This window comes from Camponotus floridanus, unplaced genomic scaffold, assembly GCF_003227725.1.
Source record: "Camponotus floridanus strain SB8 unplaced genomic scaffold, Cflo_v7.5 scaffold34, whole genome shotgun sequence".
Classification (NCBI taxonomy): Eukaryota; Metazoa; Arthropoda; class Insecta; order Hymenoptera; family Formicidae; genus Camponotus; species Camponotus floridanus.
In genome coordinates this window covers 964,730-990,189 of record NW_020229481.1, presented here as the reverse complement: position 1 = coordinate 990,189, position 25,460 = coordinate 964,730, and the positions used below count along the sequence as shown (strand labels likewise).

The following is a 25,460-nucleotide window of genomic DNA, read 5'->3' as shown; positions in this document are numbered from 1 at the left end:
TTTTTGGCATTATGTTTTTATGACAAAAACTACGAAATTTATCTAGGCCGAAATAAAATAATCGTGTAATTATCGCTTATAAAAGATGCCATGCACAAATTTTTAAACATTGAAATTAATACATTGGAGAATGAACGTACCGAAGAAATGCCTGGTACAAGTCCACTACATTCATGTAAAATAGTTGAAAGACAAATGAAAATCAGGATTTTCAGGATTATATTAGTTTTGATCATAATCTTGAACATAATTAAGTAGGAATTGTAAGTATATCAAAAAAATTAGTGCTGTTTGCACTAGATTTAAGAATAATGATAGGCTAATTTATTTATTTATTATTATTCATATATTAACTTTCCTTCACACATGTGTTATATAAATTTTTGTTTTAAGAACACAATAAACACTGAGAAAGAAAGTACAAGTGCTGTCGATTATAAAAAACTTAAAGATATAGTATCTGGCCATTATGTCTAACTCAATCTCAGAAAACAATTTTTAAGAGAAAAAGGCTTGAAAGACATTACCTACATTACTATCCAAAAAATGACAAAAACAATCCTTTTGTAAATATATTATAACATGAAAATTGATATCAGATATATTATAACAGAAAATAAGCAATGGAGAACTAATTGATAGGGCATGGTTAATATATTTCATAAACAAAAAATCGTATTTTTTGTTTCTCATGCAAGTTATTTCAAACTGGTTTAGGTTAACATGAAACCAATGGGTTTAATGACTGGCAGCACACATCAGAGTGATTAAAGCAGCATGAATTGTCTAAAGTACATTTTAAATCGATGGATATGTGGAATGACGCACGCAAAAGACTTATAAACAAAAATAATATTATTCACTCTGAAAAATTATTTATCCAAGAAAAACAAAAATGCAGGAATATTTTAGAAAGAATAAATATCTATTATCCAATACCTATCCGGAGCGTAATATGACCTTAAGAGGTTTGTCTGACGTGCTTTTCACAAAAAATAATGGGAATTTCTTAGGATTAATTGAACTTATGTCTCGGTACGATCCTGTTTGATGGAACATGTCAATGAAGTAAAAAATAAAGTTTATTATCTCAGCAAAGATATACAGAATGAATTAATTATCATTGATGGGAAATTAAATTAGTAATACAGCGACTGATCGTGTAAGGGCTGCCAAATATTTTTTAATCCTTGCACACCTGATACTTCCTATGAGGAGCAACTATCCTGCCATAATACGTTTATGCACATGAAGACGAAGCACAAATTTGTGAAAGTTTTACAGGTTTTTTGGTTGTCAAAGACAGTAGCGGATTGAGATTAACACAAACCTTAAAATCAAACATCTAACAGATCTTGGCTTGATTTAAAAATTGTAAGAGGACAAGGATATGACAACCGGGCAAATATGAAAGGACACAGATCTGGTGTTCAGGCACAAATATTATGAGAAAATCAAGGAGCATTTTTCACTCCATGTGGTTGCCATAATTTAAATCTCGTACTTTTCGATATTGCTAGTGTTTCTTCCAAGGCTATTACATTTTTGGAGTTATTCAACGCATATATACTTTTCTGTCAGCTTCTAACTATAGGTACGATATTGCGAAAAATATTTAAAGTTTACACCGAAATCATGATCTGAAACTAGATGGGAATGTCGGACAGAAAATGTAAAAGCTGTACGGTTCCAAGTTAAAGAACTTATAAAAACATTTGAAGAAATTTTAAGCGTGCGAGCCTGAAGACTCAAAAATTGCTAGTAAAACACAATCTTTGTTGAAAGAAATTAAATCTTATCAATTTATATTATTAACCGTTATATGGTACGAATTATTCGTAGAAGTGAACAGAGTGAGTAAATTGGTGCAACAAATTATGCAAATGGATGTCGCAATATTATTTCTAGAGGCTCTATTCAACAGACTATTAACTTTTAGAACTAATGATTACGAAAGTGTGCGAATTGCAAAAAATATTGCAGCAGAGAGTAGCATAATACCTTATTTTTCTCAAAAAAGGATTGCTGTTACAAAACGTTTGATTATAAATGTGCTGATGAAATAATAGCCCCAGACGAGGAGAAATTTGCATGGAATATTTCTTTTTAATTATTAACAAGGCCATACAATCGTTTATTGAACTTTGTTATTGATTCAAACTATATCAGAATTTTAGAGACAATTTTGGGTTTTATATAGTTTTTGTAATATTAAGAATTTATCTAAGGAAATACTGAAAAAGAACTGTAACGACCTGTACATTATATTACAAGATGAAGGTGACTTTGATATAAGTGGATTAGAACTATTGGAAAAATTAAGATCATTAATTTATATAATTCCTAATGAACAAAATTGTCTGTTTGATATATTAAAATACCTGTTTAGAACCAAACTCAGTTCAGTTTATCCAAATATATATATATAGTACTTCGTATATTGCTAACTTTACCTGTAACGATTGCTTTTTTAGAAAGGAGTTTTTCAAAATTAAAATTAATTAAAAACTATCTTCGTTCTTGTATATCGCATGAAAGACTATCGGGTATAGCAATGATGTCGAAAATAACATATCTCATGAGACTGATTTTAATAACGTAATTGTCTTTGCCGCAGCAAAAGCGAGAAAAATACATGTTTAAATTTACATATAATTTTTATTATATTTAAGTTTACATATTATTGTATGAAATTTTTTTTATATCCCAAAGCAAAAAGTCAAGAGTTTTTTATTTTTAAATATGTAATACAAAATAACTATTTCTATATTTATAAAATAATATATCTTTTTTATTTTCAGTGAAAAATAAATATATAAAATAGATTTCAATGTGAAAGATAATATAAAAGTTTTATGTCCAACATTTTATATCATACCCCGGTCCCGCTCAGGTTAGAACCGGCCCTGCTGGAATATGACAATAAAAATGCACGATCCATCAATTTTACAATTATTTTTCTCTTATAACATAGTGATTCGATTTATAATTTAGATATCTCCCAGAAAAAGTGGGTTTATGATCTCAAATTCAATTAAATTATTGTTCGCGACTATCGTAACATAAAAGAAATTAAATTTATTATTCCTTCCTCCATTGAAATCTCGGATGAAAAGAGTTAAAAATATCCAAGATCCTATTGATGGAAGAGGGAATCGTCTGAGCTATATCATCCACATATCTGTAATAAAATAGCAAATTGAAAGAAATATGTCCAATATCATCATTGAATCTCAAGTCAACATGAGAGATACACAACAACATATCATTATCAATTTGTAAAAAGCTAGAATCTGATGAATCATGTTTATAACTAGTAATTAAAATCAAAAAGAAATTGGCATAAGAATTAATGCGCGATTGGAGCGCAAAGAAGCAAGAACACTTCTATCTTTTTTCAATATTAGTTTATTAAAAAACACATTATAATAACAAAAAGCGAACGCTTTTGATCCCTCTTCAGCTCAATGTTAACAATATGCATTACAAAGTGTTATATAAGTGTGTATCGCATTGAATTATAAAAATATTTGCCCTTGACTCGTAGATTAAAACGCATGTAATGTGCCAACGTGTTAAATTCTAAAAGATTATCTGAAATATTTATTTTTGTTAATGTTGTAATTTATTATTATTTAATTAAATTTATTTTAAAATATAATGTTGTAATTTATTATTATTTAATTAAATTTATTTTAAAATATATAATCAAAAGAAAGGAAGTGTTGTCTCTTTCTTGAGCTCTAATTACTGTGCCGTCCCTTGTAGAAAAAGTAATAAGGTTTTAAAAAGGACCTGATTAATATGCCTTAATTAATTCCCTACTAGAAAGAAAACTTGGACCCTACATGGCTTGTAACAAATGGCCAATCTACTTCCTTCTTTCGTTAAGGTCGAAAATTGACGGACACCCTGTATATCTATGTATTTAAAAATTTTTTTGTATTTTTTATAATGAAAGGTATGAAATAAGTAAGTTTTTTTAAAATTTTTAGAGAATTTATTTTAGAGAATTTTTAGTTTTTAGAAATTCTTTGTTAATTGAATTCATTGTACATTAATGTTATTATTAATGTAATATTATTAACTTCTTTTGAATTTTTATAAATTAGTATTACATGAATTCTTCATTTTAAAAATGCGGCGCAGTTAAAAAATCTTTATAAGGGCCTTTTTATTTATTTTCATTAAAGTTTGAGTTTCAAAATTATTTAATAAAATAATTTAATAAAACCTTTAAATAATTTAATGAAACTTTAAATTAAACTATAAATTAAACATCGGACAATTATTAGTTTTTTTATTATATGTCCTTAATAATATTTAATAAGGCCCCATATTAATGATGATAGGATAACCTTTTCTATGGCATCCCTATATTATCCTTATCAGGGCCAATAGTTTCATGTAGCCCTATAAATTCTAATAGGTTCATACTAACCAATAGTTTCATACTAGCCCTAAAAATTTTCTACACGGGGTGTCTCTAAGTTGTTAATTTTGATTTAATCTTTAATTATCGATTCAAAAATTTTAATGAGACTAATTTTATTGTTATTTTTCATATTAACGCATTTTAATCTTGGAAACAGACAAATAATAAAAAAAATTAATAACAAATGGTTATTCCAAAAAGAAATGCTCAGATATGTAATCTGCATGTAATAATCTTGGTATACATTTAGAGCAAAAGATTTATAAATTTAATATTTTTGCTTGAATATATGCATGAATGACGAGTCATTTGTCAATTAACGTAAATAGAGTAGAAATGTTGTACTTGCCTGCTGAAACTTGGGCTAGGAATGCGTGACCAAAAATCGGAACGCTCGGAGGTCCCGGTAAAAGATGAAGAAATCGTCCTTTTCTTCCATAATGTACGTAATAATAATATATCGATATAATAAATATGAATCGATATAATAACAATATATTTATAAACATTGTTCCTTAACGTTGATATTTTTAACTGTCAAATTAAGCTTCTTCTGTTTATTGTTTCTTTGATTCTTCACACATGTCACAAATTAATTCTCCGACAAAATTGATAATTATCTTGTTATTCTAAATGTTAATCCTAAGTAGAAAGAAACATAAAGAGAGAAAGAATAATAGTAAGATCACTGAAATGCGGAATAAATCATACATTTTTTTTATAATTAACTTTTACGATTAACTGAAAGATTCATGAAATAATATGATAAATTTGTTCATTATTTACGTTATAAAGTATCTATGAATACAATAAAAATATTTAAAATTTTTCGACCATTACTTGCAATTGCTTTTTATTGTAAAAGATAAAATTTCGAGAACTTATTGCAAATCATTAATTAGGGCGAGTATTTCTTATCTCAGGAGTTTCCCTTATATCAATTCTTATATTAAATCTTGTCGCAAACATTTATACATTGTTTTTAGCATTAGTATTTTAATTATAATTTTATTTAATCTATAGCTGTATAAATGTATAAAAATCTTAAACAATTACGTTACAATATTTACTTAAAATTTATTTGTATGCAAACATTTGTTCGAAAGTATCTTAGATCTATAAATATACTTTTATTATTTTATAAACAGAGTTTTTTGTTATAAACCAAATCTATTTAATTTAGCATTCGCAAATTGTATCAAAACAAAAAATTATTTTATTAATTTTTATATGATTTTTATTAAAGTCATTATTTCATTATATTGTGTTTTCATATACTATACAATTTATATAATTATCGTGATTTCTTATAAGAGTTTATTCTATCGTTTTGTTGTGTATCTAATTGTTAAACATATTTCTGTAAAAATACTTTTTTTATTATTTTATAAACAGAGTTTTTTGTTATAAACCAAATCTATTTAATTTAGCATTCGCAAATTGTATCAAAACAAAAAATTATTTTTTTGGCTTTATTTAATTTATATCATAATCATTATTCTATTATATTGTGTTTTCATATAATATACAAATTGCATAATTATCGTGATTTCTTATAAGGGTTTATTCTATCGTTTTGTTGTGTATCTAATTGTTAAACATATTTCTGTAAAAATACTTTTGTTATAATATATATTTAATAAAATTATAACAAAATATAAAAATCGTACAAAACTGACAGCTTGTGATATTTCAAAAATTTATTAAATATTTATATAAAAATCATGCTCTTAAAATAATTATATTATCATTAATCATTGTTGGGATTTTACAATAGTAGTATAAAATTTTATTTTATATATTACCTGATAAATTTTCGAATAAAACGGTCAAATAAAACACTCGAATGTTTAAAATGCAATTGCAAATCTGTTCAAGCAGATACACATGTCAGTAAAACAAATCTTCTCGAACTAATAATGTAAATCTCACTTATACTTATAGCCGTTCATCAGCTCATGGGCATACCCGGTAAAAAGTTTTTCATGTATATTCATGCAGAATTGAATATAATTGTACAAAACTATATATAATTGTGCAAAAATATGTATAATTATAAATAATAAAGTACAAGACATTATATATATTTATATATAAGTGCAATAACTCTTACATATAATTATATATAAGTGCGCATTTTGCATAATTATATATAATGTTCACAATGTTTTATGTATAATTATACATGGATTTTTATTAGTTTAATATATAATTATATGTAAGTCTTGCGTCATATATAAATATGTATAAGTAACAAATATAGTTCAAATACAATCATACATAATTGTATACGATTCTATATAAACGAGAAATTTTGATCGAAATGTACATGTATCTTTCCCTCAATACATTCATGAACAACGGATAGGTGAAACATTTTGTTTTGTGCTTAATAATATTAATAATCAGAAGTGTATGTCTTGACATACCGACGGTTGAATAATTCCACATTGCTTAAGCCATTCAGACCTAAATTTTTTATGGTATTGTTATGTTATGTTATGTTTTTGTGCATAATTGTGTACATAGGGTCTGAATAGGTTAGAGACACAACACACACACACACACACACACACACACACACACACACACACACACACACACACACACACATACACAGACGCACACATCAATATTCTTTAATGACATGAACTAATCGAGACACATACACACACGCTCGCGCGCGCGTTGATATTGATATTGAAATTGAAAACAACATGATAATAAAACAATATGTCACTTCCACGTCAGAAAAATTGTTGTTGAAGTGTTTATAGTGCATAGATATGTATATAAGTGTATATATTGTTTAAGTCTGCTTTTTTTCTATAAAAATTATATAACTTTTGAAAATTACGTTTATTAGAAATACAAGAATTACAAAATTATATTCTTGATTTATAATGTTTTGAAATATTAAAAATGTTATATAATAAAGATATATGTAAAAATCATAGAAACTAATCAACCGACGCGGTGATATCGTGATGTCAAATACATAACAATAAATAAACTGGATCTGATCGTGAGAGTCACTATTTTCGATATATCGAGGCATTATCAAGTAGTTTATCCGGGATTTTTTTATAAATAAACTTCCGATTAAAATATTTCAGAAACTAAAGTCATAATCAAAAATTTAACAATATTTTGTAATAGTGATGCAATTTTTCGGTTGCGGCTTTTGAGTTTGAATAAAATTAGTGCAATCATTTCTGAAGTATGATAATCCTATACCAGTTGTGACATTTTTCAACATTTACACACTCTTGCAAGCACATATGCAAAGCGATTTTGTCTCTAATAAAAATCGCAACATAATTTATAATTTACGATTGTAAAAATCTATTAGCGATGTTCACAAAACATGGGCGGTTGTTTAGTCAATCAGAGATCAAATAACTATTTTATCGATGCATCAATGGTTATGAATGGTTATCAATTGTCTTTTGTTTATAATGATGTTTGTTTATAATGATTTATAATGATTCTTCTGAAAACGATCATGCTCCGATTTGAGTCAAATTTTGTAAATAGGTTCCTTTTAGGTACAAAAGAAGTATACGAAAAGGATTTTTGGCGACTCTAAAATTAAGGCAAACTGTCTAAACGTAATATTCACTTTTAAGAAAAAGGGCATAAAAAGTGCCTTAATTTTCGAGTCGCCAAAAATTCTTCTCATATACTTCTTTTATACCTAAAAGGAACCTATCTACAATTTGACTTAAATCGGAGCACGATCGTGTTCGGAAGAACAGCCATTATTATTATTTATATAATTATTAAAATTAATAACATAATATTAAAATTAAGTAATTAATATTTTAAAATTGACTAATCTTCCTGTGATTAAATTTAATTTATTTTCCTTCATTTTCTTTCAATCATTCTGATTTTTACACGTCTCTTTCCTCTTTTTTATTTACTTATTCTATACAATGTTCTCTGTTTCTTTCTCATATTCTCATATTTCTTCTTATTCTTTCCCAATCTTTTTATTTTCTCTCATTCTATATAATTATATAATATATAATATATAATATATAATATATAATATATATATATATATATATATATAATATATAATTATATGCACCCCTTAGTACGTAAATTGGTTAGTCGAATCCATAAAGGAATTGACGCAAAAGTTAATATTCTGAAGTCTTGCTTGATATTTCTAAGACGTTTGATAGAGTCTGGCAAATTGCAATATAAGATGAAATAAAATCTATCAATCCATTATTTTACTGTCCTATTATCCTACTATCCTACAAGATAAAACAAAATCTGTCAATTCATTGTTTTAATATTCTATAATCTTATCTTAAAGCTCGATATTTTATGAAACAAGATGATGCGCTCTCAGCTTTACGGTGTAATTCTTCAGAGCAGCGTGGTTGGCTCGTGCAGTACTTTTACTATATACTGCGGACTTAGTAATTATTGTAGGGATTTTTAGATTTTCCGCTATCATAGATGGATCGTTAATAACTCGATTGCGTGAAGTCGAGTAGATCGCCGGCGAAGGCATCGAGAGAGAGGCCGCGGGGACGGTTGACAGAGTCGAGATCGAGCGTTCAAAACAACAACACACGGAGATTTGAGCCGTTACCGCGAATATTGCCGACTCTTTGCTGACTCATTTTCTTTAACGTACTTTTATGTATTTTTATTTAAAAATAAGCGCATATGGAAAATACCACATTCTTTCCAATAAATAAACGATTTTTCTTCATATAATTTTAAATATTAAACTGTATAAAAATATGCTGAGATTTTTATAAACGTTTCACTCTCTTTTCTTCAGAAAACAAATATTTAAACGACAATGATGTGGAAGTGTACCCTTTAGATGTGCTTAATTTGGACGATTTGCTTAACTACTCGCACGAAGAAGCATTCCTACATGTAATCAACAAATTTGGCAAAGTACGTTTCACGTATTTATGATTTACGATCACGTTGATTTGCGCAATTCGATCAAATCTTTTATGTATATTTGTCATTTTTTATTATATTAATATTTATTATTTATTTACTATTTATTATTTATTAATTAATACTTATTATTTTTTATTTGATCGAAAAAGAATCTTACTACGGTATGCATTTCAGTTGGATATACTCGTTAATAATGCTGGTTGAAATCAACAAGGATTGAAATCAGCAATGGGAAAACATTCAAATAGCAGTCGATAGAGAAATATTTGAATTGAATGTATTGTCCATTGTATATCTTTAAGTAGATTAACAGTTAAGTATTTTTTACAAACAGGCTATGGCCAAATTGTCATCAACTCTAGCGCCGCGGGATTTTTTCCGGCAATTATGTCAGGGTCTTATAATGGTATTAAACATGCGTTACATGTAAGTACTTTTAAGCCGTATACGATAATTTTGTTGAACGAATAATTTTGCGAAAATTTTTAAGAGAAATAGGTAGTAACATTATATTATTTGCAGGATTATTTTAAATCCTTAATGTTAGATTATTCTAAGCATATCGATGTGACAATCGTTTGTCCGGGTCCGATACAGACGAATTTTCGGGCCAAAAGCTTTACAGAAAGATCTTGTGTAGTATGTATTATTACATGAAACACATTTCAATAAAAAGTAACAAAAAGAGTGAATAAAACTCACAATTTCGCTCGTTTTTCCGAGAGTATTTTAGTGAAACTCTCTCTCTCGAGTTTCGTGAAATACTCTGTACATTTTGCGCGTTAATTGATTATAATATATACACATATTTAATCAATTGCTGTAATTTGGTTTGTTTAGAAATACGGTATAAACACTAAAATAGACAAAAATAAAATAAGCGCAAATCATTGCGCAACTTTAATGGGTATAGCAATTGCAAATAAGCTGGACGAAGTATGGATTGCCAAACCGTATGTGTTGCGATTGGTCTACATATTTTATTGTTTCCAAAATTTTGGAAAACAGTATATATATATAATGTATAATTGTTGGGAAAGGCTCAATAACACTAACGCAAAAGTTTCTCTGTAAAACAAAGATTATGTTGATTTATTACATAGGAATTACTAATTACAATATTTACATTCTTACCTGTAAAACAAAGAAACGACATTCAATGTTAGTTTTTTAGCATCTCCTCAATTACAGTTATTTTAAATTATGAGTTATTATTTATGGTAGACTGTAACCTGTCTAACTGTTCTCTCTCTCTCTCTCATCTCCACCATCATTTTACTAACCTAAGCTGTTCTGCTATTCTACTGTACAAGTGGAAGTTATATTATTAACACGCATGATGGCGGGAGAATACAAATTATACTAAGGAAGTATACTTCCTTACATATATATATATATATATATATATATATATATATATATATACAGGGTGGGGCATTTATCTTGAGACAAGATAATATCTCGATTGGAGTCGATTATTTTGAAAAAAGTTTTAGACAAAATTTGTATGGTTTCAAGGGGGACATAAGATGGTGTCATTAGTTTAATCTTGAAGAGCCACCTGAAGGACACGCGAAGGTCAGCTCCAACTTTTATATATATATATATATAATATATATATATATATATATATATATATATGTATAGTACATATATATATCCGTTTCATTTATAATTCTCTTACTTACTAGTATATTATTAAATTGATCAAAAAATTCATTTTGGTTTTAAATTTTACTTTTATTAGATTATCCATTTACTAATCGAAACTTGGTTAAAAATTTTATTGATAATCTCATGTATTATGTAAGATGAAAAGAATTTGAAAAAGCAGAATATAAATATATTTAGAATACATAGCACAAAAAATTATAAATATAATTATATTACAATTAAAGTTATTATATAAAGTATATTTGCACTTATAAAATTATAGAAAAAAAAAGAACAAAAGAAATGAATTTTTCGATTGATTTTAATATAATTGTATGAAATTAATAATACAAATTTATGTTTTTACGAAGGTTCTTGAAGTCGCTAGGTCCAAAATATCTAATGAAACTACGGGATGCTAAGGTTCCTAGTCAGAATTAATTGTTATTTTTAAAACAGTCTAATGATAATTAGTATTTATTTTCAAATTTGTCAATTTTAAAATTTATCATTGCTTTTCGAACTTTTTACCTCTCACTCTCAAAATAGCTTTCTTGAATAATGAATAATAAAGTTCAATGGCGCATAGAGAGTCGTGATTTTCGGGGTAGATTATAAGATTTGGATTGCAATTTGTGTCAACTATATCTACACTGGTTATGCACACCTCCGCCGAATGTTTAACCAGGATATTCAACCAGAACAGAATCGAGGGTATTAAGAAAGATGCAAACAATATCCATCTTCATATTTTTATAATTAAATATAATGTTCATATACAATGCGTATTTTGTTTACAATTGCATATATATATATAATATATATAGCGATTTTCTCGCAATTTACACATTTTACACTCATGTAGTATTTACGATAGTTTTAAACGGCTATTTGCATTTGATGGGGATAAATCTCATATGAACCGGATGAGAAGGACGAAGTATTATATCGGCCCTTAGTTCAATATCCTTTAAATCCTTAACGGGCTCCAAATAAAAATTGTATACCAAAGGAGCTATAATAGCCTTCAATTCCAACAGAGCGAATCGTTGACCTAATAATATACAAAATTCAAAGTCTCTCAAAAACTATTAGCATGAAGAAAAATAAAAATCCCAACCAATTCACCTATGCAATTTCTCGGTCCTGCGCTGAATGATAGGTAGGAATAAGGATGACGATTTCGTATGTTTTCGGGCAAGAATCTATCAGGATCAAATATTTCTGGATTTGGCCAAAAATTAGAATCTCTGTGAACTCCGTAAATATTAAGATGTAAGTTTGTTCCAGCAGGTACAACATATGAATCTGAAAAGTATTACAAAATTTTAAAATTTAAAAAATAATAATTTTTCAGAAAAATAAAATGTACGTAATATTGTATTTTTAAAATGTAATATACTATACTAAATTTTACGTTCGATAGTATATGCTTCGTGTTATGTGACATAAAGTGATTAATTACGTAATTTTACATCTTCCGCAGTTTTGCGTAATATTAAAAACACGCTGGGATATAAACGTAACGCTTCTTTTAAACATCTTTCTAAATATGATAAATTTTGCAATGATTTCATGGTAAGTTTCCCTCCGTTCTCTTGCATCATAGTATTAACTTCAACCCTCACACGTTCCTATGTCATCGATAATAATAATTACAATATATTTTTAATATTTTTATATGCATAAATATAAATAAATTTGTAATAAATCAAAACATATTGTTCATATTTATCTTGAGATGTTTTAATTTTTCCGGAATTTATATATTGATATATGTATAGAAAAATACACTGTAAAGAAAAACTTGATATTTGTAATTTTATTAAAAATCTCAATATAAATAATATATTATAAGATACTGAAGTATACCTGAACTTCTTTGTGTTCAGCTAATAATAACAAAGCAAACATTATACCCACTGCTGTAGTATCATGACCCTGTAATCAGATCATCATATTGTTTTAAATAATATGTACAAAAAATTAAAAAAAGATATTACATATACGTACTTCAAACATGAAAGTATCGACTTCCTCTCTTATGTCCAAATCAGTTAAAGAACTTTCTCGAGACGCCGCTATTAAAAGGTCCAACATGACTAGCCGTTTTTTTTTAACTAGAAATAAGCAAGGCATATTAGCATCATTTTTGCATATCGCGCTTTAATTACAACATTGTTCTCGTTTAAAATTTAAACTTTCTTATAAATAGTAATAATTTATTTTTATAGTGAACATGTATTGCATCATTTCGTGTAATTATAAATATATATTTAGTGTAAATAGATATAATTTATAATTTAAGTGTAAATAGATATAATTTTAGTGTAAATAGATGTAATTTATAATTTTAGATTGTAAAGTCGAATTTAAGTTAGAAGTTCTGAGTTCTCACATACTTCCAAATACTTCGACATCTTCTGCCTCCGTCTCTTTATTATCTCCAATATTCTTTAAGTATCGATTACCTGTACGTTCATGATAAAGTTTTCTTTCCGCAATGACCTATACACAAATACTATATTTAATTTTTGTATTAAATAGCAGTAGCATATTGTATTACATTATAAATGGTAATAATATGTTATTAATATGTTATTACGAGATTTATTATAATTTTTAAAAGTGTTTGAAGGACTTGAGATAACATGACTTATGACGTACTTTTTCTGTAAATCCATGCAATATCTTCAAGAGATTTTTTTGTTTTCTTCCTTGTGATGATAATGAGAATAATAAATCATTATACAACCAAGGCCTTAATATTCTAAACCGAAATTCATTAAGTTATATAATATCAATAATAATGTTATTATTTTGTGTAAAGCCTTATAAAGTCATCATGAAGAAATAGAGTAATCTTAACTCTAAATAATCATAGGTTATAGGCAATACATAAAAAATTTGAAATAAAATATTTAATGCAGCATACACAATAGATTTTAATTGCTAATTACGAGCTTAAATAAATCAATATTTATATTAACATTGATATAAACAGTTGTTCACCTTCACATGACTTTAATAATCAATCTATTTTTTAAAATGTATAGCTATATTATTATAATGAAGCATCATAGATATATCACACAATTATTTATTATACTGTCATATATTGAATTACCTATAAACTATCAATTCGATTATTTCATGAATTGCATTTCGATACTGATGTTGGAATTCGCCGAATTTTTCCAGAGAGACGCCCATGGCAGTTTCTAAAATATATTTATTATACAGAGTTTTCGTGGGATTTTATATCCACGTGAGAAATCGTGGACATAAAATGCACAATATGATTGTCCATGCCAGTAGAGACAACTTTTTCCTCTGCTAAAAGTGCGTTTAAATACTACTTTTTAAACGGGAACAATTAATTAAATTACGCATAAATCACAGGAGTACGCACACAGAGTTTTACGATATTATTAAAGATTTTATAAAAACTATGCATATTTCAATAACGCTATTTTGAATACAATTTATTTAATAAGAGAACATAATTCTAAACGATATCACTGAAAAAACGATTGAAAATAAAATAAATAGAATAGATAACATGTGAATAATTTTGATTCCAACGGTTCTCATATAGCACAGAAGTTTGTATCAACATTGCTGCAATGTTACAACATTGCACATTGCAGTGTAATGCTGCAGAAATATTGCAGAAGTATTATTTTGTAATATTACTTTGGCAATATTGCAGCAAGATTTTAACATAACGAATGTATAACATGTGTTTCTTTACTTGCCGCTACGACGGCACCAGACTTAACTAACTCGTATTCGAATTTTCGTCTAAAGTGGATATAAGGTCTACAAAAGACTAATGCAGTAATTATATTTCTTGTATTGAATCGATTTAATTTCTAATAAATTGACTTGAATTATTTAATATTCTGAATTCTAATAAGGGATCTAGATTATTGAACAAATAATTTATTTAATAATCTGAATCCTTCGTTGGGATTCAGAATATTAAACAGATTTTTCTTCACTAAATGGATAAATAAAAAATAATTAATTCATTGCACGTATTAAAATTCTGGTGTCGAAGATATGTAAAATAATTGTATGCATATTATAGAGATAAAAATTTAATAAGAAAACATTTATAGATAAAAACTAATTACTAAATATATAATAATAATTAATAAATTTATTAATATAAAACATTAATAAATATTTTTTAAAAGTGTAAAATTTTTTTAAAAGGAAATTTTTTTTCCTATTTTTCTTAGACATTTTTTTAATCTTTTCGAAGTTTATTTATGAAATTTAAAACGGTCTGCATTTGTACCAAAACGCGTTTTAATATTATAAATACATATTGCACCGTAACATTACTACAATCTTACATTGCAATATTCCTAAAAGCCGACATTTTAATGTTGCTGCAATCCCATAGCAATGGTGCAGCAACATTTTGCAGTGAATCTGCAATATATAGCTATCTGCTGTATAGGTTTAAAAAAATTAAAAAGTAAACATAAAATAGTGGACAGCTCAAACTAACCTCAAGCACGCCATACGATATTGACAAATACATCGGGTTTTCCGTGCACAAGTAATGAACACGAACTTAATAACGTATCTAATGTAGATAAAAAGATGTACGCTTACACGTGAAAATAAAAACAAAACTCTTTTTTTTTAGAAAATTTTTTACGATTAGAGATACACATACATATATATTTATAAGTACATAATTATAAGAAATTTCATTAAATTTGAACAGAAAAAGATTTGTTAAACAAAACACATTTGTTGAAAATATAAATAAATAAAAAATATTTTTTATAGAAAGTATGGGAATTATATACTTTCAATTCATCTACTTCATTGAACTCAAAATCGCAAATTCAAAATAATAATCACTATTAATCATTCAAATGAAACAGTTAGATGAGTTTGCTTATATCCGCCAAATTCCTTCCTCTATAAATTGATACATCACTAATTAATCGTCATTACTACGCGCGAAAAATCTGACTTTACTAATATAATGTCGTACACCATATCTGATTCAACTGCCTAAAGGGCATATATCTGGCCTAGAGCACATATTCGTTAGCTTAAAGTTATTTTTATTTTAAAAGTAGTGTGCGGACAAATTTTTAAATAAAAAAGTTATTTCTTCTGGCACGCACAGTCAAGCTGTGCATTTTGTCCACGAATACTGGCATGTGATCGAAGATTATTACGGTGAATATTTCATTGATAGCTTTGACAATAAAAAATCGAATATTATTTATTTGCATTGTACCATTGTGCATGCGTGTGTCTACGTCGCGGTATGTGTGTGTGTGGGTGTGCATGTGATACTTCGTGTAGAAACAAATTCTTTTCTTAAGTTATAGTCATTTAGATTATTACCGCATATTGCGTTTAGCGTATATTCACTGATAAATGGTAATAAATCCTTCACAACTGTCCCTCCGACATCCTTCAAAGATTTTGTCATGCAATCACCTTCCTTGATCAAGATATCAACAAACTGATTTAATATATTAAAATGGAATGCAGGAGTTAATATCTTTCGCCGTGTTTGCCATTTAACGCCTGAAACAAAAACAAAATAAAATTATGCGATAAAATACAAATAATAGAATATAAGATTTATATTATAGTGTCTCTGTTACAATTAATTTAATGTTTGTTTATTGGATATTATTAAATAACAATATTATTTTACATTTATTTTTTTCTCTATCGCAAAATTCTTTTATAATTCTTTAAATGTATTTTCTTATGAAATTTCTACGTTAAGTATTAAAAGTATGACTTGAATAAAACTTGAATTTAATTATTATTTTGTAATTAAATCTTTATATCAATCAAAAACAAATTGCAGAAGGCTAAAAACCAAGCGCCCATGTACGAGCGTAAAAATAAAAAAATATGTAATTTTATTATGAATAATTTACATTAAATTATAATAAATCAAATAGAAAAGTCGAGTTACAAACATTTCGGCTTAATCCAGGTTCTTATCAATGTCATTACAAAAATGTTATAAAACATGAGCAAAAAAATTATAAAAAAATATAAAATCGTAATTCAAAATTTAAATCTTTACAGATTGATAAATAAAAAATATACTAAATTTTATTAAAAATGTCTGTCACGTAATGATGTATGATTTACTTTTGAAAATTTTAATCGGAATATCTTATAGAGAGATCATCTGTATTACTTCTATTTAATTGAGAATATGTGTATCCGGCAAAATTATCTCTCGAAATAATCCCATTTGCAGGTTTCTTTTAAATTTATTAATTCATGAAACGATATTTATTTTTTTATAAAACGATATTTAATTATTAATACGATTTAAACGATATTAAATTTATTAATTTATAAAACGATATTTATTAGTTTATAAAATGATATTATTATTAATTTATAAAACGATAAAGTTTTGTAAGTTATATTATATATATTCATCATTTAAAAAAGATAATATTTAAATCTAATTATAATATTATAATTATAATATTGTAGTTATTTTATTTTTTGTGACAAAAATAAATTGCAAACTTTAGTGCAACCAAAATAATTAAGTATTTCGAATGAGAAAAATTATTGCAACAGGATGTGAGTCTTATTAAAATTAAGTGTATTTGTACAATGCGTAATTTATTTATATTGTCACTCGAAAATTTCGTTACTTCAAAAAATCATGTTTGCTCCGACAGGATTTATTTAGTATTATTTTTTACAATTTTAACGTTTCGACCAGTATAGCAATTTCTATTATTTTTTTTATTTATTTAGTTCATTATTTGTCTTCTACTTTGCGTTGTTATGTTGACACAAAGGGGTACTAAGAGAGTGTTCTAGTCTAGAAGCTGAATTTTTATGTTACTTTTTCAAATTTTTTTAAGTAAGTTTTTTGGGATGTGGTTTTTCTCACCGCATCCCAAAAACTTATATGTACTTGAAGTATATTTCCAAATTTTTTTACTAAAAAATAATTATAAATAAATGTAATACACAAAATTGAATAAGGTAATAAAAAAAATGTATTCTTATGATGACTGTTCTGGCATGGCTCTTATGATTCTGGCTATTCTGCTTCTAAAATCTAAAACAAAAAATCAGAGAGATTCTTAATTAGTATGAGTTTGGCTATAGCAGATATCGAAATGAAAAAAATATTGAAAATTTAAAAACTGTAAAAAGGCTCTATAAATAAAAAAAAATATTTTGATTTGATTTTGGGAGGTGCTTTAATTATACTTATGCTGAAGATGTATGCATATACGACTCAATTGATCAACTGGTTTTAGAGATATCATGAGATATCATAAGATATGTGACAGGCAAAAATTAAATAACGTATTTAAAGTTTTTCATAATGATTACACAGAAATAATTTTACTTACTATCAATCAGCTAGTGCAGGGCCATGCAGGGGACCTTCTTCCTGCATATAATAGTCTTACTGCGCTGTTCTCTCTTCCCTGCGATTTAATCTCTTATCTTTAAGGAAATCAGTTGAACGCCGTTTCGTGCGAGTTTTCTTCCGAAAATTTGCGTACATCTCCGCATGCTGTGACCAAAAGTCACTCATAAAGTTCATAACTTTCAAAATATAAATCCTGCATTGAAGATAATAACTACCAGAAAAGTTGCCACTTCAATCTTTGCCCCAGAATGAAGATGTTTTGGAGCAAAAATCCAAATCAATACATTTAAAAAGTTTTAGTTATTATTTTGTGTTTCTCCTAAACAACGTTTCAGCAATTCATTAGCCGAACCTAACCAAAACGCAGCCGGAATGCTGAGCGCGCGGCGGAAATCGCTCCTTACCAGGTGCTATAACTTTATCAATTTTGTGAATCGAGCTAAATCTTCTTGCAGACATATTTTCTATATCAAATATTTGCAAAATATGCAAAAAATCATTCTTTCCGCTAGACTAGAATATTTCCGCAATACACGATAACAAACTGTAATAATGTTTGTACGTTTTTATATGTGAACATTATTATAACATTATAACATACCTGTACTGGTGAGGAGACCTGTGCCAAACCAGGGTTGTAGTATATTATATAAACGACTTTTCTCGATGTGCCTAGTGCTGCTTAATATCTTCTATAATCACCAGAAACATTTATTTATTATAACATTCAATCTCAGATGCACAAATAATTAATTAATTGTATCTCATACTTTAATCTAATCTGTATAGAGTTCTGTATTGATCTTTTTTATGTTTTTAAGGAATATTTTCAACGAAAATCTTCTTGTGAAATACAAGATTCTGTAATCTCTAGTTAAAGTAATGTCTATAGAGAATTAAATCTTGTCAGAAATTTCTTTATTACCTCCAGATCATCTGGATGACGGATAGACACAACAAATTCGTGTAATCCCCATACTTTCAGAATAGGATAATACTTATCAATTAGTGTACAAAATAATTTCCATTGTTCCACTAAAAAATATATTAAATATCCATACAAATAATACTAAAAAATATATTAAATATCCATACAAAAATTAAATAAAATAAATTATAATTAATTAAATTTGAATAAAATTGAAAATTATTTTGAATAATAATAATTAAAAATTAATTCAATATTGGCAAATTTAAATACACAGCGCAGTTGGAGCGCAAGAAAGAAATAGCATTTCTTTCCTTCTAATTATTCGTATATTTCAAATTAAATATAATTACACTGACAAAAGCGAACGTTTTGAATAATCTTTTGATTCCCTCACAGTTCAATGCGATAACGCATTAAATTATAAAAATATAACGAACTGTCTTATAACGATAAATAACGTTAGAATAACGTTGTGTAGATAACGTTAAATTATATCTCGCAGATATCTGATACATTTTACATTATTTTAAATAATTCCTCATATTATAGTACTGTAATGTGCCAATGTGTTAAATCCAGAATCTGTAAACTCCTTTGTTGGAATTTGTACCAGCGTTAGTAACCTATCTAGAAATCTGCTTTCAGATAATATAAACTATATTCCGAAAAAATCAATATGGTGGATCAAAATACCATAGATCAAATACGATTAAAGACATGTGTTACAATATATTGTTGTCAATTGTAGTGTTAATTAATTGTTTAACACTACAACAATACATTGCATTACCATTACATGAAACTTTATATATTGCTGCATGAAATTTTTAGCATTATGTTTTTATGACAAAAACTACGAAATTTATCTAGGCCGAAATAAAATAATCCCGTGTAATTATCGCTTATAAAAAGATGCCATGCACAAATTTTTAAAAATTGAAAATACATTAGAGAACATACCGAAGAAATGCCTGGTACAAGTCCACAACATTCATGTAAAATAGTTGGAAGGACAAATGAAAATCAGGATTTTCAGGATTATATTAGTTTTGATCATAATCTTGAACATAATCTAAGTAGAATTGTAAGTATATCAAAAAAATTAGTGCTGTTTGCACTAGATTTAAGAATAATGATAGGCTAATTTATTTATTTATTTATTATTCATATATTAACTTTCTTTCACATGTGTTATATAAATTTTTGTTTTAAGAAAACAATAAATACTGAGAAAGAAAATACAAGTGCTGTCGATTCTAAAAAACTTAAAGATATAGGTATCTGGCCATTATGTCTAACTCAATCTCAGATAACATTTTTAATAGAAAAAGGCCTTGAAAGACATTACATACATTACTATCCAAAAAATGACAAAAACAAATCCTTTTCTAAGATATATTATAACAGAAAAATGAGCAATGGAGAACTAATTGATAGGGCATGATTAATATATTCATAAACAGAAAAATTGTATTTTTTGTTTCCGATGCAAGTTATTTTGAATTGGTTTCGGTCAACTTGAAACCAATGGTTTTAATGACTGGCAGCACACATCAGAGAGATTAAAGCAGCATGAATTGTTTAAAGTACATTTTAAATCGATGGATATGTAGAATGACGCACACAAAAGGCTTACAAACAAAAATAATATTATTCACGTGTCTAAAAAATTATTTATCCAAGAAAAACAAAAATGGAGGAATATTTTAGAAAGAATAATATCTATTACCCAATACCTATCCGAGCGTAATATGGCCTTAAAAGGTTTGTCTGTGCTTTGCACAAAAAATAATGGGAATTTCTTAGGATTAATTGAACTTATGTCTCGATACGATCCTGTTTTGATGGAACATGTCAATGCAGTAAAAAATAAAAATATAAAGTTTATTATCTCAGCAAAGATATACAGAATGAATTAATAACATTGATAGGAAATCAAATTAGTAATACGATCGTGATCGTGACTGATCGTGTGAAGGCTGCCAAATATTTTTTAATTCTCTTTGCACAACTGATACCTTCCATGAGGAGCAACTATCCTGCATAATACGTTACGTTTATGCACATGAAGACGAAGTACAAATTTGTGAAAGTTTTATAGGTTTTTTGGTTGTCAAAGACAGTAGCGGATTGGGATTAACACAAACCTCAAAAGAACATCTCACAGATCTTGGACTTGATTTAAAAAATTGTAGAGGACAAGGATATGACAATCGGGCAAATGTGAAAGGACACAAATCTGGTGTTTAGGCACAATTATTACGAGAAAATCAAAGAGCATTTTTCACTCCATGTGGTTGCCATAATTTAAATCTCGTACTTTTCGATATTGCTAGTGTTTCTTCAAAGGCTATTACATTTTTTGGAGTCAATCAACGCATATATACTTTTTTGTCAGCTTCTAACTACAGATACGATATTGCGAAAAATATTTAAAGTTTACACCAAAATTATGATCTGAAACTAGATGGGAATGCCGGACAGAAAGTATAAAAGCTGTACGGTTCCAAGTTAAAGAACTTATAAAAACATTTGAAGAAATTTTAAGCGAGAGAGAGAGAGCGAGAGAGAGAGAGAGAGAGCCTAAAGACGCAAAAGTTGTTAGTGAAACACAATCTTTGTTGAAAGAAATTAAATCTTATCAATTTATATTATCAATTGTTATATGGTACGAATTACTTGTAGAAGTAAACGGAGCGAGTAAATTGCTGCAACAAAAAAGTATGCAAATAGATGTCGCAATATTACTTCTAGAAAAAAGTGTTATATATGTAAAGTGTTATATAAGTGTGTAACGCATGGAATTATAAAAATATTTGCCCTTGACCCGTAAATTAGAACGCATGTAATGTACCAATGTGTTAAATTCCAAAAGATTATCTGAAACGTTCATTTTTGTAATTAATGTAATTTATTATTATTTAATTATATTTATTTTAAAATATATAGAGTAATCAAAAGGAAGGAAGTGTTGTCTCTTTCTTGAGCTCTAATTACTGCGCCGTCCCTTGTAGAAAAAGTAATAAGGTTTTAAAAAGGACCTGATTAATATACTTTAAAAATTAATTGGGCCCTACTAGTATAGAACACTTGGATCCTACATGGCTTGTAACAAATGGCGCTTTAGGACCTGATAGGGAAATGTTATCAGGACCCTAAATGGAAACACTATCAGAACCGCATAAGAAAATTTTATATTGTTTGCAATTGATATTCATTTCTACATGGATATTTATTCTGTCTTCTACGATATACAGGGTGTCAGGAACATTTTTACAGTCCCGAAGTGTGAAGGTGGATTGGCTCAAATAAGAAGAAAGATACTATACTATTCGCAATAATTAACGAAAAATTAATTAAAAAAGACCGGCCAATACACGAAAAGTATGAAATAAATAAGTTTTTTTAAATAGAAATTTTTTGTTAATTGAATTCATTGTTCATTAATGTTATTATTAATGCAATATTATTAACTTTTTTTGAGTTTTTTATAAATTAGTATTACATGAATTCTTCATTTTAAAAATGCGGCACAGTTAAAAAATCTTTATAAGGGCCTTTCTAATTATTTTCATTAAAGCCTAAGTTTCAAAATTATTTAATAAAATAATTTAATAAAATGTTAAATTAAACTATAAACATTGGATAGTTATTAGTTTTTTAATTATATGTCCTTAGTAATATTTAATAAGGCCTCATATTGATGATGATAAGATAACCTTTTCTATGGCATTCCTATATTATTCTTATCAGGGCCAATAGTTTCATGTAGTCCTATAAATTCCAATAGTTTCGTACTAGCCAATAGTTTCATACTAGCCCTAAAAATTTTTTACACGGGGTGTCTCTAATTTGTTAATTTTGATTTAATATTTAATTATCGATTCAAAAATTTTAGTGAGACTAATTTTATTGTTATTTTTAATTAACGCATTTTAATCTTGGAAATAGACAAATAATAAAAAAAATTAATAACAAATGGTTATTCCAAAAAGAAATGCTCAGATATGTAATCTGCATGTAATAATCTTGATATACATTTAGAGCAAAAGATTTATAAATTTAATATTTTTGCTTAAATATATGCATGAATGACGAGTCATTTGTCAATTAACGCAAATAGAGTAGAAATTTTGTACTTGCCTGCTGAAACTTGGGCTAGGAGTGTGTGACCAAAAATCGGAACGCTCGGAGGTCCCGGTAAAAGATGAAGAAGTCGTCCTTTTCTTCCATAATGTACGTAATAATAATATATCGATATAATAAATATGAATAATAACAATATATTTATAAACATCGTTTCTTAACGTTGATATTTTTAACTGTCAAATTAAGCTTCTTCTGTTTATTGTTTCTTTGATTCTTCACACATGTCACAAAATAAATGGTATTAATTCTCCGACAAAATTGATAATTATCTTGTTATTCTAAATGTTAATCCTAAATAGAAAGAGACATAAAGAGAGAAAGAATAATAGAAAGATCACTGAAATGCGGAATAAATCGTATATTTTTTTTATAATTAACTTTTACGATTAACTAAAAGATTCATGAAACAATATGATAAATTTGTTCATTATTTACGTAATAAAAAATCTATGAATACAATAAAAATATTTTAAATTTTTCGACCATTATTGCAATTGCTTTTTATTGTAAAAAATAAAATTTCGAGAACTTATTGCAAATAATTAATTAAGGCGAGTATTCCTTATCTCGGGAGTTTTCCTCATATCAATTCTTATATTAATTCTTGTGGCAAACATTTATAAATTGTTTTTAGCATTAGTATTTTAATTATAATTTTATTTAATCCATAGCTCTGTATAAATGTATAAAAATCTTAAACAATTACGTCACAATATCCACTTAAAATTCTCTTGTATGCGAATCTTTGTTCGAAAGTATCTTAGATCTATAAATATACTTTCATTATTTTATAAACAGAGTTTTTGTTATAAACCAAATCTATTTAATTTAGCATTTGCAAATTGTATCAAAACAAAAAATTATTTGATTAATTTTTATATGATTTTTATTAAAAATCATTATTTTATTATATTGTGTTTTCATATACTATACAATTTGTATTATCGTAATTTCTTAAAAGAATTTCTCTTTCTGTTTTGTTGTGTATCTAATTGTTAAACATATTTCTGTAAAAATACTTTTGTTATAATATACATTTAATAAAATTATAACAAAGAATAAAAATCGTACAAAACTGACAGCTTGTAATATTTCAAAAATTTATATAAAATATTTATATAAAAATCATGCTCTTAAAATAATTATATTATCATTAATCAGTTGGGATTTTACAATAGTATTATAAAATTTTATTTTATATATTACCTGATAAATTTTCGAATAAAACGATCAAATAAAACACTCGAATATTTAAAATGCAATTGCAAATCTGTCCAAGCAGATACACATGTCAGTAAAACAAATCTTCTCGAACTAATAATGTAAATCTCAGACTTATACTTTATATCCGTTCATCAGCTCATGAGCACACCTGGTAAAAAGTTTTTCATGTATATTCATGCAGCATTGAATATAATTGTACAAAACTATATATGCAAAAATAATTATGCAAAAATATGTATAATTATAAATAATAGAGTACAGGAGATATTATATAATTGCAATAATATTACATATAATTATATATAATTGCGCATTTTGCATATATAATGTTCACAATGTTTTTCAAAAGTTTTTCATGTATATTCATGCAGCATTGAATATAATTGTACAAAACTATATATGCAAAACTAATTATGCAAAAATATGTATAATTATAAATAATAGAGTACAGGAGATATTATATAATTGCAATAATATTACATATAATTATATATAATTGCGCATTTTGCATATATAATGTTCACAATGTTTTATGTATAATTATACATGGATTTTTGTTAGTTTAATATATAATTATATATAAGTCTTGCGTCATATATAAATATGTATAAGTAACAAATATAGTTTAGATATAATCATACATAATTGTATACGATTCTATATAAACGAGAAATTTTGATCGAAATGTATATATATCTTTCTCTCAATGC

The 25,460-nt window shown here is 26.7% G+C and overlaps 1 protein-coding gene, 2 long non-coding RNA genes and 1 pseudogene across 3 annotated transcripts; 1 reads left to right on the top strand and 3 right to left on the bottom strand.

Moving 5' to 3' along the window:
• Positions 1-4,812: 4,812 nt before the first annotated feature.
• On the bottom strand, positions 4,813-6,356 carry LOC112638659. The gene is made up of 2 exons (XR_003123110.1): positions 6,241-6,356; positions 4,813-5,077 (listed from the first exon to the last, which is right to left on the bottom strand). It is a non-coding gene; the product is annotated as an uncharacterized LOC112638659 (long non-coding RNA).
• Positions 6,357-8,786: 2,430 nt separating this feature from the next.
• On the top strand, positions 8,787-10,741 carry LOC112638646 (annotated as a pseudogene).
• Positions 10,742-11,767: 1,026 nt separating this feature from the next.
• On the bottom strand, positions 11,768-24,854 carry LOC112638656 (cytochrome P450 4C1-like). Its single transcript, XM_025410736.1, has 13 exons — positions 24,733-24,854; positions 23,521-23,817; positions 19,372-19,481; positions 19,048-19,138; positions 16,412-16,597; positions 14,157-14,250; positions 13,697-13,799; positions 13,432-13,537; positions 13,043-13,149; positions 12,902-12,970; positions 12,495-12,663; positions 12,158-12,337; positions 11,768-12,083 (listed from the first exon to the last, which is right to left on the bottom strand). The coding sequence occupies exons 2-13, from the start codon at positions 23,672-23,674 to the stop codon at positions 11,917-11,919; spliced, it is 1,536 nt and encodes a 511-aa protein (XP_025266521.1). The 5' UTR covers positions 23,675-23,817; positions 24,733-24,854; the 3' UTR covers positions 11,768-11,916.
• Positions 17,638-19,041, bottom strand: LOC112638660. Its single transcript, XR_003123111.1, has 3 exons — positions 18,662-19,041; positions 18,424-18,590; positions 17,638-18,122 (listed from the first exon to the last, which is right to left on the bottom strand). It is a non-coding gene; the product is annotated as an uncharacterized LOC112638660 (long non-coding RNA).
• Positions 24,855-25,460: the final 606 nt, after the last annotated feature.

Coding starts and splice junctions, on each gene's coding strand:
- LOC112638656 (XM_025410736.1), bottom strand. CDS start 23,674: ATGTTTATAAATATATTGTTATTATTCATATTTATTATATCGATATAT. Junction 19,139..19,371: donor GTCATCCAGATGATCTGGAG/GTAATAAAGAAA, acceptor TGGTGATTATAG/AAGATATTAAGCAGCACTAG. Junction 12,084..12,157: donor AGGACCGAGAAATTGCATAG/GTGAATTGGTTG, acceptor GTATATTATTAG/GTCAACGATTCGCTCTGTTG.